Source organism: Saccopteryx bilineata, chromosome 2, assembly GCF_036850765.1.
Source record: "Saccopteryx bilineata isolate mSacBil1 chromosome 2, mSacBil1_pri_phased_curated, whole genome shotgun sequence".
NCBI classification, from domain to species: Eukaryota; Metazoa; Chordata; class Mammalia; order Chiroptera; family Emballonuridae; genus Saccopteryx; species Saccopteryx bilineata.
This window is the reverse complement of record NC_089491.1, coordinates 329,503,267-329,519,509: the sequence shown is the minus strand read 5'-3', so window position 1 is coordinate 329,519,509 and position 16,243 is coordinate 329,503,267. Positions and strand designations below refer to the sequence as shown.

The 16,243-nt window shown below is 41.5% G+C and overlaps 1 protein-coding gene across 1 annotated transcript; it reads left to right on the top strand.

Annotated features, from left to right (window-relative positions):
* Nucleotides 1-9,419: 9,419 nt before the first annotated feature.
* On the top strand, nt 9,420-13,540 carry TMEM229A (transmembrane protein 229A). Its single transcript, XM_066262210.1, has one exon. The coding sequence runs from the start codon at nt 9,551-9,553 to the stop codon at nt 10,658-10,660; it is 1,110 nt and encodes a 369-aa protein (XP_066118307.1). The 5' UTR covers nt 9,420-9,550; the 3' UTR covers nt 10,661-13,540.
* Nucleotides 13,541-16,243: the final 2,703 nt, after the last annotated feature.

The following is a 16,243-nucleotide window of genomic DNA, read 5'->3' as shown; positions in this document are numbered from 1 at the left end:
ATGTAATTCAAAAGAATGCATTTATATTTTACTTAATCACTACAATGCACTCAGTTCAACCCATGGGATTGCACACTCAAGCGTACAATAACAACACCAAGATTCTACTACGAAGCCACCTCCACTAGCCATGACTTCTTAGTCGCATTAGAAGGAAGTATTTATTCTACAAAAGTATTCAAAGTTTCCAGCAAGGCTTCTGGAGGGTTATGTAGTAGCAGTAATCAAAACCTTAAAATGTGCCTCTTTGATCCTCCCATTGAACCTCAAGGAATGTATTCTAGGTGAATAAATATGGCTACAGGAAAAAGATGACTAACGAAGTGCTTGGCACATAGAAGTTCATAACAACCAAAGATTTTTTTAAACAACCTAACTAGCAAAATTTGAGGATTGACTAAACAAATCATGGAATATCTGTACAAAGGAATCCTTTGTCATCAATACCAATGATGCAGCAGACTACCGAATAGAAAAATGTTCCCTAACTATCAGTAAATGAGAAGAGCACATTACAAATTACAAAATAAATGCATAATATAATCTCTTTTCACTGATGCTAGACTGTTGATGAAGGTGTATATACCAAAATATTAACAAGGGTGATACATGACTTATGATATCATGGGTGATAACTATGTGTTTTACTTTTTATTTTTATTTCCAATTTCTTCAGTAAGCAACTATATTTTTTAGGAATAATCTATATTTTAACTTTAAGAGGACAAACTTTGTTATATTCATCTTTGCATGTCCACCTAGGATATAGCATAAAATAAGAAAACTGAGGGGCCTTATGACTTTGATTAAATTAAAATTATATAGAGAGATTCTTCAGAGACTTACCATACTTTTCCCCAGATAATGAGCAGCCCTCAAAGCAGCAGAAGACAGCAGCCCAGACCAGACTAATGGTCATACATTCCAGACCTCTGGCAGATATAGATAACATCTTGACCTAAGTTATGTTTCAGTTCCTGAGCCCTAAGGCAGAATGACCACCTGCCTGTTTTCCCATGAGACCTCACAGAGGGACACTGGAACAGACCTAAGAGCTGTCTCAAGACCTAAAGAAATGATTTATTCTCTTTACCTTAACTTCAGCCAACCGGCTCCCAGCACAACCTCGAACCCCTAACTCACAGTGACTTGTGATTTTTGCCCTATATAATCTGTAATGTACATGCTATCAGGGAGTTCAGGCTTTTGAGCACTAGCTTCCTGTTCTCCTGGTTCCATTCATAATGAAAAGCCAGTATTTCTCCACTGCAGTTCTCCATGTTTGGTGTTAAGCTCTGCTGTTGCCAGGTGGACGAAATCTTATTTCTATAACAATATCATATGTAAGTGTCCAATAATTGTTGAATAAAGAAAACTGCATTATATTTAAATACATGTTTATATTTAGCTATTATAAGTCAAAACATTATATGATATAAATATAAAAAATGTATTTAAAACAAGAGTTCTGGCAGTTATAACACAGAAGATAGCAATATGCCAACAGCAGGAGCAATCTCAGAAGGAACATGATCTCACAAGTCAGGCCAAATAATTACAGCCAAAGGAAAAAACCACCAGGTAGTCACTGGGTGGCCAGAAACAGAGCCAGTCACTTAGCCAAGGAAGGCCATGGGTACGCTGAGTCCTAGGGACTGTATCTTCACCTGAGGCTCTTAGAAATCCAGGCTGTGGGTCAATAGGACTGACTCAGTTTTTGTCACCTGTCCTCTTGCGTTTAAGTAAAAATGACCCTTCTTTTCTGAGCCCTGGTCAGTGAACTAATCTCATAGCCCAAGTGGGCATTTTGGACCTTTCAGTGGGCAGGAGACATTTTTCAAAGAAAGGCAGTGTGGTCTGGAGGAAGGAGCTTTCAAATTCTAACGAAGAAAACGCCACTAAATGAATGTGTGACTTTTGGCAAGTCGCATTTTCTAATTTTATATACCTTTTAAGTATGAATTGTAAAAATAGCCCAGTTGTCACAAGGTTGAAGATAAAGTGAGATAATGATTTTCAAAAAAATCAAGAAGTACAAATAAACTATAAAATGTGTTAAACTATGAAATAAATGTATTACCTTTATTCCTGGTGATTAAGTAAAAATTTCACAGTCAAGTCAGCCTTCAGAGCAGATAGAAATTAAGTGATTTCACAACACTGTAGTACAGAGAAAAAAACCCTTGTTATTGTTTAATGAGCTTTAGCTGAACCTGACAACAAAACCTACTTGTCCCTACCTACCTATCACCTACTTACCTATCTCCTGATTAGAAGACAAGAAACTTAGGTAGAGCTGAAAAACAAACAAGTCTTTGTCCTCTGTATATCAAAGAAGTCCCTGGCTTGATTCCTTTTTATTCTCCCCTTTGAGTGAGAGAGAAGGACAGACATGGACAGACAAACAGGAAGTGAGAGAGATGAGAAGCATCAACTCATCGTTGTATCATTTTAGTTATTTGTTGATTGCTTTCTCATATAATCTTTGACCCGGGGGCTCCAACTGAGCCAGTGACCCCTTGCTCAAGCCAGTGACCTTTGGGCTCAAGACAGCAACCATGGGGTCATGTCTATGATCCCATGCTCAAGCCAGCAACCCTGTTCTCAAGTTGGTGAGCCCATGCTCACGTGAGACCTCAGGGTTTCAAACCTGGGTCCTCTGCGTCCCAGGTCGATGCTCTGTCTACTGCACCACCACCTGGTCAGGTCTCTCGTTGGGTTCTTATTTATGAGGAAAGGACCTAGTCCAGGCATGCTGGCAACAAATGGGATCCTTACAAAGCTCAACACCTGCAGCACTGTATACATCTCTTTCTGTCTAGAATTTACCATCTTGTTTGCAATGAATAAAAATGAACGCTGGACCCTCAACTGTGATCTCAGTGAGAGTAAGATCTATGTGCTGCTTAGTTTTGCATCCCCATTTCATAGCAGAATACCTGTACCTAGAATGCAATAAGTGCTCAGTAAACGTAAGAAGCAGGACAGGGTTCAAGCACGCTTGACACTTGCTTCCCATTTCATAACTGGTGTTCTTTGGCTATCACACCTCACTGCCAAACGAGGCTTTGCAAACTTGACAGCTATTCCCCCAGGTCTCCATATTAGCAAACAATCATGTTTAGCGACATTCTTTTTTCTTCTTTTCCTTTTTTTTTTTTTTTTTTTTTTTTTTAATTAAGTGAGAGGCAAAGATGCAGGGTGGGAGAGAGACAGACTCCAGCATGTATACCTACCGGGATCCACCCAGCAAACCCCCATCTGCTCTGCCCATCTGTGGCCAGAGATTGTTCCATTGCTCAGCAACCAAGCTATTTCCTCACCTGAGGAGATGCCATGGAACAATCCTCAGTACCCAGGGCCTATTTGCTCAAATGATTTGAGCCATGGCTTCAGGAGGGAAAGAGAGAAAGAGAGAGAGAAGGGTAAGGGGTGGAGAAGCAAATGGTCATTTCTCCTGTGTGCCCTGACCAAAAATCGAACCTGGCACTTTCACATGCAAGGCCAATGCTCTACCACTGAACCAACTGGCCAGGGCCAATATTTTTTTTTATGTTGAAAAGATTAAGATATAAAATGCACATAGGTTTTGCAGATTTACATGAACATCATTAAATAAGTAAACACATGCAAATCTACTTGTTGAGTCATTGTACTGAACCAAGCCAAGATGTTCAGATTATGGTAACTGTGAATGTGGGTGTTAATAACTGGGACAAGGTGTGGTCTTGCCTCCCTTTAATATCTAGAGACATGTACTAACAGTCCCCAGGAATATCTTTTCGTTCCACTCTTATTCTCCTGTTATCTAACCCTAATCCTCTCCTATTCTCACACCAGACAGCAATCCCTTTCAAAAAGCCACCTTTGTACAACTAAAGAGCCATTTTACTAATTTATAAAGAAACCCAGTAGGAAAGATGGGGTAAAAATAAATAGGTGTACAGAAAAAAAAAGAAATACAAAATGACTGTACAGATAGATGATTCAGTTCAAATGAATGATAAAAAAAAAAGAAAGGAGTGATTTGGAAGGGTTTAGGGATATTCACTAGAACTAGAAATGAAATTGATCTCTCTTCTTATCAAATCTGCAACTACAACTCATTTAAAATAGCTTTCAACTGAGAATGTAGGAGGTAACAGGCTTTTCACTTATCATTTGAGACCCTGAGCAAGCAACTTTTCTGAGCCTCAATTTTCAATATCTGTTTTAAAAACTACAGGAACAGTTATGGCAATTACTAATAATATATGCCAAGTGCACACCTGATAAGTAGGGGCTCAATAAGTACTGTCCATTAACTGTTATCTGTTTTGCCAAAGTCTCCAAGTTACCAGTAAAATTTTAACTGAAATACTTGGACTATCATTCTTTAAAATAAGCTACTTCCTTTGAACTGGAGAGGGGAAGATACAGTCATTTTCCGAGAGCACTCGAGGTGAGTATGGGCAGGCAGAGTACAAAAAAGGAATGTTTCTGACTTGAATATTGCATAAGGTGAAATTTTATTTTTTAAGCAAGCATTTCCAAAATAACTTGTTACTTTTCTTAAGTTTTATGAATTAAAAGAACTTATTCAAAATCTGTTCTAAGAGTCCCCACATAGTAGAATCTCAGGGGGAAAAAACCTTCAGCTGAGACGATACTTCTTGGTGAAAATTAAGAGCTACAAGAGATTCTAAGAACTGAAAAAGAGGCCGGAATTTAAAATTAATAACAGAAAAGCACATAAAAGCCACCAGGAGGAGTTACCAAAAGAAACTTTCCTGATAGCTATGTGACTCCCCATTAGTCAGATTATTGACAAGAGGAATTAAAGGAGTATAATTAAAAAGAGTTTTTATAAAGACAAGGATAGCCTGAACAGGTGGTGGCACAGTGGATACAGCATTGAACTGGGATGTGGAGGACCCAGGTTCGAGACCCCGAGGTCGCCAGCTTGAGCGCAGGCTCATCTGGTTTGAGCAAGGCTCACCAGCTTGAGACCAAGGTCACTGGCTCGAGCAAGGGGTCACTTTGGTCTGCTGTAGCCCCCCGGTCAAGGCACATATGAGAAATCAATCAATGAACAACTAAGGAACCACAACGAAGAATTGATGTTTCTCGTTTCCCTCACTTCCTGTCTATCTGTACCTATCTGTCCCTCTCTCTGACTCTCTCTGTCTCTGCCACAAAAAAAAAAAAAAAAGAAAGAAAAAAAAAAGACAAGGATAAGGAATAATAGGGCAGATTTCCAAGATGATCCCCTACCAGGGTCATATTCAAAAGAGTTTACACGTTCCTGCTTGATGATCTTTCTGTATTTGCTAACAAACACTAAAGGTCATGTTCCACCTGTCCATTTGCTCTTCCTGTTGTTTAAGCAACATAGAGAAAGAATTGTTTAATTTGGAACTTAAGTATACAACAAAAGAAATTAATTCAGAATAAGAGTCATATAAAGTAAAAGAAGCTATAACAAATATTTTATAACTTTGAACTGTCAGTCGACCTCCCTCTCTTCCCCTGCCCTCCACGCCCACTGGGGATGAACATCATATTAGCTAAACTCAGTGTCAGTCCTGCTCCTTCATTATCTTTACCTGTCCTTCTTCAAATATCCCCCTCTTGGATTTCAACCAGTCCTCACCATTAGATTATAGAAACACGAGATCATATAACCCTACAACTTACTATCTACAGGTCATTTTTATTACTTGGTTGTCTTTCCTAACATGACTTTACTATTCCACTGTCTTTACCACTCCAGGAAGCTTTGACCCAGGGATGTAAATGTTTACTGTCGCGAACCGGCATGGCTAGTAATTCCAGGTCCTGAGTCGGAATGGTGCAGAATTAAGAAAATACGCTTAAAGAATAAAAGGATGGGGTTGGGAGGGCTCTGCAAAGCTGCTGGCAAGAACAGAGCACACTCCACACCCGCTTCTTGCTTTATTTATAGGGCAAAGTGAGGCCATTAACAAATCAGAGATCTCTGATCACGTTTCCAAGGCAACCCAAGAATTTTACCAAGTGCAAAAAAACCCCACCATACATAAAATCTTAACTTTACACCAAAGGATAGAAGAAACTTGCCTCCAGTCTTTCTAAGGAACATGGGGGGCAGTGTAAACAATCCAGCACCACAGCTTAACAGCCTTTTGCAACCTAATCAGGCAAATGAGGTGGGGAGTTGGGCAGACTGTCAGCTTACAGCCAGTTTCCCACACCTCTGTTCCCCAAAATTCTAAACTCCAAAAACCCTGTTGGTTTTTTGGTCCCCAACAGTTTACAATTTATTATCACTACTTTTGGAAACCCTAACCTCAAAACCCTTGATCAGCAGTGTCCACCAATCCTAAACCATTATATCATAATTCGTTACCCAATTCTAATCAAATCTGAATTCTGAGAGGCCCATCTTAAATAAGACTCCAGTTCCTTGTAAATAGTGCAACACTGCCCTCCCTCCTCCAAGATGCTATTAAAACTCTGTTATGTTAGAGTTACCCTACAATGGTAAGCTACAGACTCGGCTCTAGGAAGCCAGCATTTGACATTTGCAAGTCTTCTTCAGTGGCTATCCTCCTTCTTAGTTAGATGATTATTGGATGCAAGCGGTGTGTATGTATGCGCACACAATCTGATCCATAATAAGAAAGGTTTTATATGTACTGCTAATACGGTTATTGCCTTTTATAGTTTCTCTAGCATTACATTCATGTCTCCTCTTACTGAATCTTTAAAGTTTCTTCTTTATGCTGTGTCCTCCATGCACTTTCTTCTTTTTTTCCCCTGAGAGGAGGGGAGACAGTGAGACAGACTCCCACATGCACCTCAACTGGGATCCACCCAGCAACTGCCGTCTGGGGCTGATGCTCAAATTAACTGAGCTATTTTTAGTGCCTGAAGCTGATACGGGGAGAGAAATAGATAGTCACTTCTCTGTGTGCCCTAACCAAGAGTCAAACCCAGGACACTCATATACCTGGCTGATGCTCTATCTATCTACTCTGCCAACCAGCCAGGGCCTTCAATGCACTTTCATTTTGTTCTTCTGGTGGGTGATGAAAGGTCTTACATTTCATGCATTTAACAGACTACAACCTTGAACCTATGGATACTAGGCTAAAGATGATCACAATTTTCCAAAAGACTGTTCTCCTAATTCTCAAATCTCTCCCTGTCACACTGGCTACCGAGGTTCCAGAAGTTCATGTGAGCCAAGCTGGCTAGTCCAGTGCAGTCAATGCTGACTCCACATGAGCTGTTATATCTCTACAAACACAGTTACTGGATAGCTTTGTGACCCCTGAAGTCAAAAAAAGCCTCCCAGACAGGAACTAGACTGGAAATAGATTCAGACCTTTCAAAGTTTTCCTTGCATTTTTAAGAAAAGTTAGAATAAACAAAAAGACTTGGGCCCTTAAAGTTTAACTTACTATTTGTAAACAATTCAAGTTGAATCTTGCACGTTAGTGTATATGCGTTGGAATGGCAATATTTATGCTATTATCATGAAGCACTTACCCTTGTCTGAATAGCAATTATGGACAAGAGTGCATTTGTTTTTAATATCTGATATGTTGGATTCAGATTGAGTTTATTTAATAAAATAATAGCTCAAAGAAATATTTCAGTTGGTATGCACTACTATCTGATCATAATTAGTTATTAAAAATAATAAGTAAGTAGGCTTTATACAGGTGTAATAGATTATGATAGATAGCAACTAGATTATATACCTTAGAGAGTGAATCTTATAACCCTGTATTTTACCAGTGTATACAGCATCTTGTCTAAAGTAATGCTTATATTTCTCAAAAAAAAAATGTTTTTATTTCTCTTCATTGCATTTGCTCAGGCTCTTGGGCAACTAACTGTGCCTGTTTTTCAGCTGGTTTGATGACCCTGCTACCTGATGCTTCTGTCCCTGGCATAATAATGTTCACCCACTGACTTTTGACAGCTAGCCAAGAAAGTCTACAAACAAGCCACATGCTAACAATGAAAAAAAAAAAAGGTCAGCGCTTTGACCTTAAAGTTTTAATATCCCCTTAACAACTTTTCTTCTCACCATACTTTTTATTTCTCTGTCTTACCTAATTTGCAGACAACTTAAAAATGACAGATTGAACGTAAGGGGGTGAGAGAAAAAATGGGAGGAGGTTCTTATAGAAATGGAGGAACTGTCTCAGAAATTTTATAAACTTTTTTTTCAGCCAGCTATCACGGGAACATCAGATCTCCTTATCCAGGAACAGATCAGAACTGATATCTAGTTTCTGCCTGGACATGACTTTTATTAATATTTGGGGTGTTAATCAGTATAATTGAACTCCAAGGTTCTTTCCAATTCTAAGCCCGATTCAAAACTGGAGGAAAAAAATGGACCCCAACACATTAAAATTCTGGATTCCCCCACCCTCTCCACCTCAAAACAAAACAAAAAATCGTCTCCCTCTATTTCACTCTCCATTTCTGGGGTGACCTAGTTCTGCAAGGAGGAAAGCCGCACTGGGGTGCCAATGTGCGCAAAGGTGCTATTCTTGGTGGGAGGCTCTACCCCGCAGCCAGAGCAATGTCTAACCCAACTTGTTTCAAATTATTGCATTCATTCCGAAGGACTGTGATCTCTGACCCTGGCCGAAAGCAAACCAACCAAGGAAAGCTGACCGGCCAGGGAGAGAGATTGAAAATGTGGACCAGGCCCCTCAGCAACATTTCAGATGCCAGTGAAAGCTAGGTTAGGCAGACGTGGAGTATCCTGTTTATTCTCTGTGACTGGTACTCAGCTGGCTTTGAATAAGGACATTAAATATACAGCAGTATAATTTGGTCTCGGGCCCGGCCGCTGGTTGGCCATTCGTCGCCACCAGCCAGGCCCTGGCTCAGGTTTTGGCGACACGAGGAATGCCCATCAGCTCGCAGTCACACCTGTTAGGTGTCTCTCCGCGCCGCGCCTCCGCCCCAGCGAACGCCCCCGGGGATCCGGGTGTGGAGCGTAGGAAGGAGGCAGGGACCTAGGGCCCCCGAGGGACCGCGCGCGCGGGGCTGGGGCGGGGAGGGGCGGCCGGGAAGGCGGGAGAGGTTGAGACAGGCGGGAAGGGGCATGGGGAGGGCTGGCAGGAGGGGCGTTGCTGCTCACATTACGCTTGCTGAGCCCGCAGCAGAGGCGGCGGGGCTGAGCCGCGGAGAAGATGGGGTGTGCGCCAGCCTCGGCGTTTTCCCCCGCAGCCCCGTCGCCGCCGCCCCTCGCCGGGCCTCGGCGCCTGTTAGGCCGCGCAGGCTGAGCGCGGGCGCCGAGCGGCGGCACCTCGCCCGGGACTGGAGGGGAGGGTGCGGCGGGGCCGCGGCGGGGGGACTCCGCGAGCCGGGTGGCCCGGGAGTCGCCCGAGCGCACCAGCCCCGGCAGCCGCCGGGCCGCGGCCGGGACGGAGCTCCCCGCGCGCCCCCCGTGGGCCGGCAGCAGCTGAGAGGCGGCGCGGGGCTCGGCCCCTCGGCTCCGCGGCTCCACGCTCCCAGCGGCGGAGGTGTGGGATCGAGCGCCGCGGCGGCCTCGGAGCCCATGGCGGGCAGCGACGCGGATGGCGAGGGTCCGGCGCGGAGGGGCGGCGCGTCGCGGCGGCCGGCGGCCTCCGGCGGGCGGGGAGGCGAGGCTGCGGCGGGCCACCCGCAGCCGCTGTCCACTGCTGAAGCGCCGGCCGAGGACGCCGAGCTGCCCGCCTGGATGCGCCTCTACTTCTACGGGATGCACGGGATCACCCTGGACGTGCTCGTGTCCTCCGCGCGGCGCTTCGCTCGCAGCCCGGACCTGCGGATGCTGGGCTTCTCCTCGCCCTACCGCTGCCTGCTGCACTTGTTCACCCACTTCGCCCTGGAGAAGGTCTACCTGCAGCAGCGGCGCTGCCCCAGCGCCTTCGTCTTCAGTTTTCTCCTCTACCCTTTGGCGCACGTGGGTCTGCAGACCCTGGCGGGCCAGGCGCTGCTGCTCAGCCTGGGCGGCGGGCTGGGGGGCGCGGTGGCGCCGGGGGCGCTGGACCTGGCGCTGCAGTACTTGCTGGCGCTCTATCACTCGCAAGTGTTCTTGAAGCGCTTCCTGCGCTTGCGGTACCGGCGGCAGCTGCAACAGCAGCAACGACCGGGTGCGTCCCTTGCCCCTCTCGGTTCCCGAGCCCCTGCGGTGGCAGGTGGCCGTCGTCGACGACCCCGTGGCCCCAGGGGCACCGAAGGAGCCTCCAGCAAGGGGCTGCCGGACCTGTTCCGCTTTCTTTTCTTTGGAATGCACGGCTTTTTGGATGAGATCTTCTTTACCTTCTTCTTTAATGTGCTAGGGCAGGGTTTCGGGGCAACCAGCGGACACACGTCGCTCTGGTCATTCTTAATGTATGGCAGCTGCAGTTTCGTGGTGGAAAAGCTCTATTTCCACCTTCACTACAGTCGCGGCTGGAGCACCTGGAAGCGGGTGCCCATCTACGTGCTCTTCATCTACGTGTGGGAGCTGTCCTGGGGTCTGGGACTCCGCACTTGCGGGGCCTGCTCGTGGGACTACTCTCACTACCCGCTCAACTTCATGGGCCTCATCACCCTGATGTATTTACCTGGTTGGATATGCCTCAGTGTGTACCAGGACCTACTTTCCAACGTGTTGTGGAGGGTGCAGTACTTACCAAGTTGACTAAAACAAAAACAAACAAAAAAATGTCTCTGGATTCCCACCAATGAATGCGATTTATTTTTACACGTTTAAAACGGAGTGGGTTTTCTTTTCTTTTCTTTTTAGCATTATAATTTTCATACATTTTACTGAACATTTTCAACATATTTTCATTCGACATTTTAGTTTTTCTGAGTATTTGGAACCTATGCATAGTATGACATTTTGAAATACTACTCGAAACACAACTCAAAGTACTAACTCGTCAATATTTTAAAACCCTTACAAGCCCAAACAGCAAAACTATTCCACCTTAACATCAGAAAGCTGTAGAATTCACTCATTTGGGTATAGGCGGATAATAGCTGGTATTTTTTTCTCTCCCAATGATAAAGTTCTTCAAATCAGAGACCAATGATTTTGCAACATTTTCTGGTTTAATGGTGTGTTTACTTTCTTTTTAATCCAATTTCACTTTAATTCTTTGCCATATTTATCAATGACTGCTGAAATTCAGTGTCTTGTATTCTTGAAACTACAATGATTAACTCTTAAAGTGCCTCCCGTCTAGCACACAAAGTAAGAAACTGACAAACTTGAAAACATCCTATGAATCGATTTTTAAATAAATCTTTTCTAGCAACTCCAACAGGTGACACTGTGTTCAGTATTTGATCTCCATCCTGGAAATGATTGCTTTCCAACGTGGGTTAGCCTTAAATGCCAAGTGTGTTCAATTTGATCAGATCCTGTGTTCTCTATGGCTGTCAATGTTTGTTACTGTGCAATAATGTAAAATGTTTACCTTATATGTCCAAGGGCCAAGCCAAATTTTACCACCCTCAGTAGTGTTCTAACCCTAAGGACGCTTTCTATATGGAGCTTCAAGAGTAGAAACAATTCCTTGGAATAAAATGAACTTGAATGCTCACTCTCATGGCATTAGGCCTAATTGTTTTCTGTGGATACAGATATGTGTTTTCTGCGTATTTCTGCTATGGCTCACTTATAAACATTTTTCCTTTGTCCCTCTGGGCCCACACAGAGTTCTTAGGTCAAGCTTGATTTGGAACTCAGATTATAAATCAATGAGAGCTTTTTGGTGACTCATTATTAATGTCTGGAAGCTCCAAAGTTAAATGAAGTGATGTAAATTATTTTGAGAAATTATGTTTGGTCAACTAATAGCATACTTGAAGGTTGTTTGCTGTTTTTATTATATTTTAAAAGGACAAGTAGAATTGAGTATGGCTCAGCCAAGGATGGCTAATGCATTCTCAGTTTTCACTATAAAGATAGTTAGGAAAACTTATAGTGTGTACAAATGAATAGTATCCTATTCATATTATTAACTTGCTTATGCTATAAAAAGGAAGTTTTTTCTTTTCTCAAAAAAAAATGTTTGCTGTGGCAGTAAAAACAGATATGTCTTTAGATTTGCTTAAGTCAGACATAATTGTCAGAATACTATATTATTTTAATCCACTATCTGAGGTTGCGAGCTAAATTATAAGTCATGCTATATAATCAACCCCACCTGTGAAACCAATCATGTCAAACTGATTTTTTTAGTCAATCAAAGCTGAGTAGTAACTGTTAATAGTACGCTAAAATGTTTGCAGAGAGTAAGACTGTCATTTGTGTGATCATTGGTCATGGTAAAAGATTCCTGAAAACTATGGGGAGAAAAAAGTATTGAGTATAGATGCAGATGCTGAACAAAATATATGTGAGTCACACGTGACACAGGGCATGGTTCTGAGTTAAGCGAGACAGCACCCCCCACCACGCATTCCTGTGAACACTTCACCAAGTCCCTGATTCTGAAATACTCGCTGCATGGACTATTTCCGCTTAGGCTCTTGCAGGGCAGCTCCTCAGCCCTGTTTACCAGCGTTCTCAAGGTCAGCAATCTGTCAGGAAGTGGAAATGCCTGCTACTTTTTGCTTCTTTGTTTGCTTTTAGAGATCATCTATTTTAAAGGGTAGGTCAAGATTTTCATTCATTCATTTCATTCAAGAAATAGTTACTGGGGCCTGACCTGTGGTGGCGCAGTGGATAAAGCATCGACCTGGAAATGCTGAGGTTGCTGGTTCAAAACCCTGGGCTTGCCTGGTCAAGGCACATATGGGAGTTGATGCTTCCAGCTCCTCCTCCCCTTCTCTCTCTCTGTCTTCCCCCTCTTTCTCTCCCTCTGTCTCTCCCTCTCCTCTCTAAAATGAATAAATAAATAAAAAATTTTTAAAAAAAAAGAAATAGTTACTGGGCACCTATTTGCTCGCACTCGTCTGGACTCTGCACATACTGCAGTAACCCAATGCGGACAAATCCCTTCCTTGTGAAGCTCACATTCAAGTGTTTTGATTTATCTGGGATTATACTTATTTCAGGGCTATTATTTTAGTAATAGGCTGTAAGAGGCAGTCATCCTGAGGGCTTTCGTACAGCCAGTCCCTAGAATATTAATCTATCATATCGAAAAGAAAGCCCATTCACACTTTCTCTGCAGATTCTACAAAGAGCTTGTTGATATATGTGTATATTCAGGGAGTGATTATCCTGTCTGTTAACTCAGCACCTTGTTTAGGTTTTCTCATTGTGTTAACTTCTTACTAGTGATGTTTTGCTACAACTTTGAACCTTCAGAGACAAAGCAGGAAAAGAAAAGAATCATCAGATAATGAACTTAGTCACTCTAGTAGTAGTTCAGACAGAAATGATAAGGTAATATAATATTGGGTAATACTTGAGTAACACCACCTTCTGAGAACTGCTCTATTATGTTATATATAAAATCTCAAGTAAATATATGTATATGTCCATATATATTTTAAATGATTATATATGTCAAATATATCTTAAATAAAGATATATAATCTTAAGTAAATATATCCATATATATCTTAAGGTAATACATACATATATATTACACACACACACACACACATATATATATATATATACAGGGTGGGGCAAAAGTAGGTTTATAGTTTGTATCAAAAATAATACAATAATTAATAAATAATATAAGAATAAACTTTTTGTACTCACAACTGTAAACCTACTTTTGCCCCATCCTGTATATGTACACACACATACACACACACTTAGTTAAACTTCTCACAGTCCTTCTTATACAGATGAGGACAATAAAACTGAAGTCTAAGATGTTAAATAACTGCCCAAGTCACACAATTGAGAAGTTAGACTTGAACCCAAGTACCGTGGATTCCAGGGTCTGTTCTTCACAGTGACACTCTTGTGCCTCTGTCCACTGACCACAGTGACTGAGTCTCCTAGGGGTTTCACCTTACAATCTGGATTGCTCTTTCATCCCCACAGGTAGCTGCAGAAAAGCCAGACACTAGTAGCAAAAACACTTCCATGTTGCCTTTTCTTCCATAGAAAATAACAAGGGAGCTAATACCAAGATGCATAACTGACAATCAGCAGCGTTCTAATTGCCAGATGATAGTTTATATTTAAACAGTGCTCTGAAAGAGAGTTCCTCATTTAAAGTGAGATAATCCTGAGTATAAGAATAATACACCAAAATGCAAGACACTTCATATTACAAGCAAGAAAAAATGCATATAATTATTGCCATACATTTAATGCGCTACTCAGAATGAGCAACACTATAAAAGCTAAACTTCCCCAAAACCTAAATTAAATATTTTGTTGAAACATTTATTGAATTCAATTAAACACCTAGAGTCTAAGAAAGTTCTTAATAGAAAAACTTGGGGGGAAAAAGAGTAACAAAATGGCTTTTGCTCCATGTATGACTTATATGATGCTGAAATTTCTTACTAGAAATGTTTTCAATTTTAAATAACTGTATCTGAGCTTTGAATCTAAAGAGAAAGATTTTATTTTCAACTCAGCAAAACACAGCTCAGAAAAACCATGATCTTTCCTTTCTTACTTAAAAAAAAAAAACATTTCTAATTGGTAAATTCTACCCCTTTGGAAAAGAATTTCTACTGTTTTGAAAAAAATCTCTGTTGACATAATGGACGTGGTACTGTTTAATAAGGATGGGGAAGAAAAATTTTGGTAGACTGTTTTAGTTCGTTTACCACTTTCAAAATACATTTTTAAAAAATCAATATACTTGGAAAGGAGGTTATATTCATAATACTGGCTTGAAATGGTAAATAAATTATTGTATTGTAACATCTGGAAACATTTTAATAAAATCAATTTTTGCTTATATTAAAAAGCATTAAAACCCTTTACTTGTAAAATGAATTTTAAATATACTATCTTCAAGATATTTGCCAACAGTGCTTAATGGAACTGTAAGCTCTTTAACTGGGGGAAAGGAAGCAGAAACACCCTTCGCCCCCTTCCCTCACACATGGGCCTCAGCCAATGCTGAAGGGGAAGACAGCAGTAAAAGATGGTTCTGTTATATTGCCAATTTTTTTCTATTCTTAGACTCGGTACCAGCAGAACCAACAAAACTAGCAATTGTCTGTATGGACCTTTATTCACTAGAACTGGCCTCATTTTGGTTTTTAACATTGAGGCATGAGGCCATCACACAGGCGACGGATTCCAGTCACTAACAGCCCAAATTGTAATTAACCTGTGATGTGTAGAGAGAACTTTTTTTCTTAGAGATTTTTTTCTTAGTATAAAGAAAAGATAAATATAGAGAATTTTTTTTTAGTTTTAAAATTCTCTTTGTAGTAATTGTCAAAACTTTTCACACATGAGTCAGAGGGATTGGTCCCTAACATACAGAAAGGTTTAATATTCATCTCATCTTTAACAATTCTACTAGAATCCAAAAGTCACATGGACCAACTGTCTTATTTAGAAAAAATAAATTGTTACCATGAGTAAGGAGAATGAGGGTTGAAAGAAACAGTGAGGCCTTCCTCTCAAGGAGCAGAAATTTCTTACATCTTTGACAGATGGTTTCTCAACTCAGCTTGGACTTTTCAAGACAGTACTGTGTTTTTCATGCAAAGTCTAACTGAGAGGAAGGCTGTCAAGAAGTGAGCTGATAAACCTCACTGTCTTATCAGTGAAGGAGAAAAGCTTTTCAAAGCTTTCAAGAACTGAAATGCACCATTTATCTCATTTTTGTATTGCAATGAAACATTTTTGAAGACACTCTTTTTCTGTTTATTAAAAAAAAAAACAGTGTCTTCTTTTATCATGATACTTAATGGTCTATATACATATCTTTTCAAATGATGTTTCGTTCTCTGAGTCTAAGGAGCAGGCTTTTGAGAGAGAGAGAGAGAGAGTCTTAAAACTAAAAATTGCTTGAGGAAGAAAATGGCTGTAGGTATAGAAGTAAAGGATGAAAGAGTAGGGACCCTGCTTTAGTTGCTGGAGTCTCAACCTGGTTCAACCCAAGAAAAGCCTTTGGCTGCTGTTCAGGTCTACCTACAGAGTATCAACTGGGGTATTTTCTGGGTAGCTTGCCCTGGCTGCATCAAGAAAGAAACTGAGATGTCATAGATGTCACAGAAGCAGGTAGCTAGCCAGGAAGGATGAAAGATGCCATGGATAAACTCTCCCTCCACCCCCCCAAAATTAAATTAAATTAAATTATACTTACATTAATAAGGAGAAAGCTAGTCA

What these genes read in the sequence shown, in the direction of transcription:
- TMEM229A (XM_066262210.1), top strand. Translation starts at nt 9,551, where the DNA reads ATGGCGGGCAGCGACGCGGATGGCGAGGGTCCGGCGCGGAGGGGCGGC.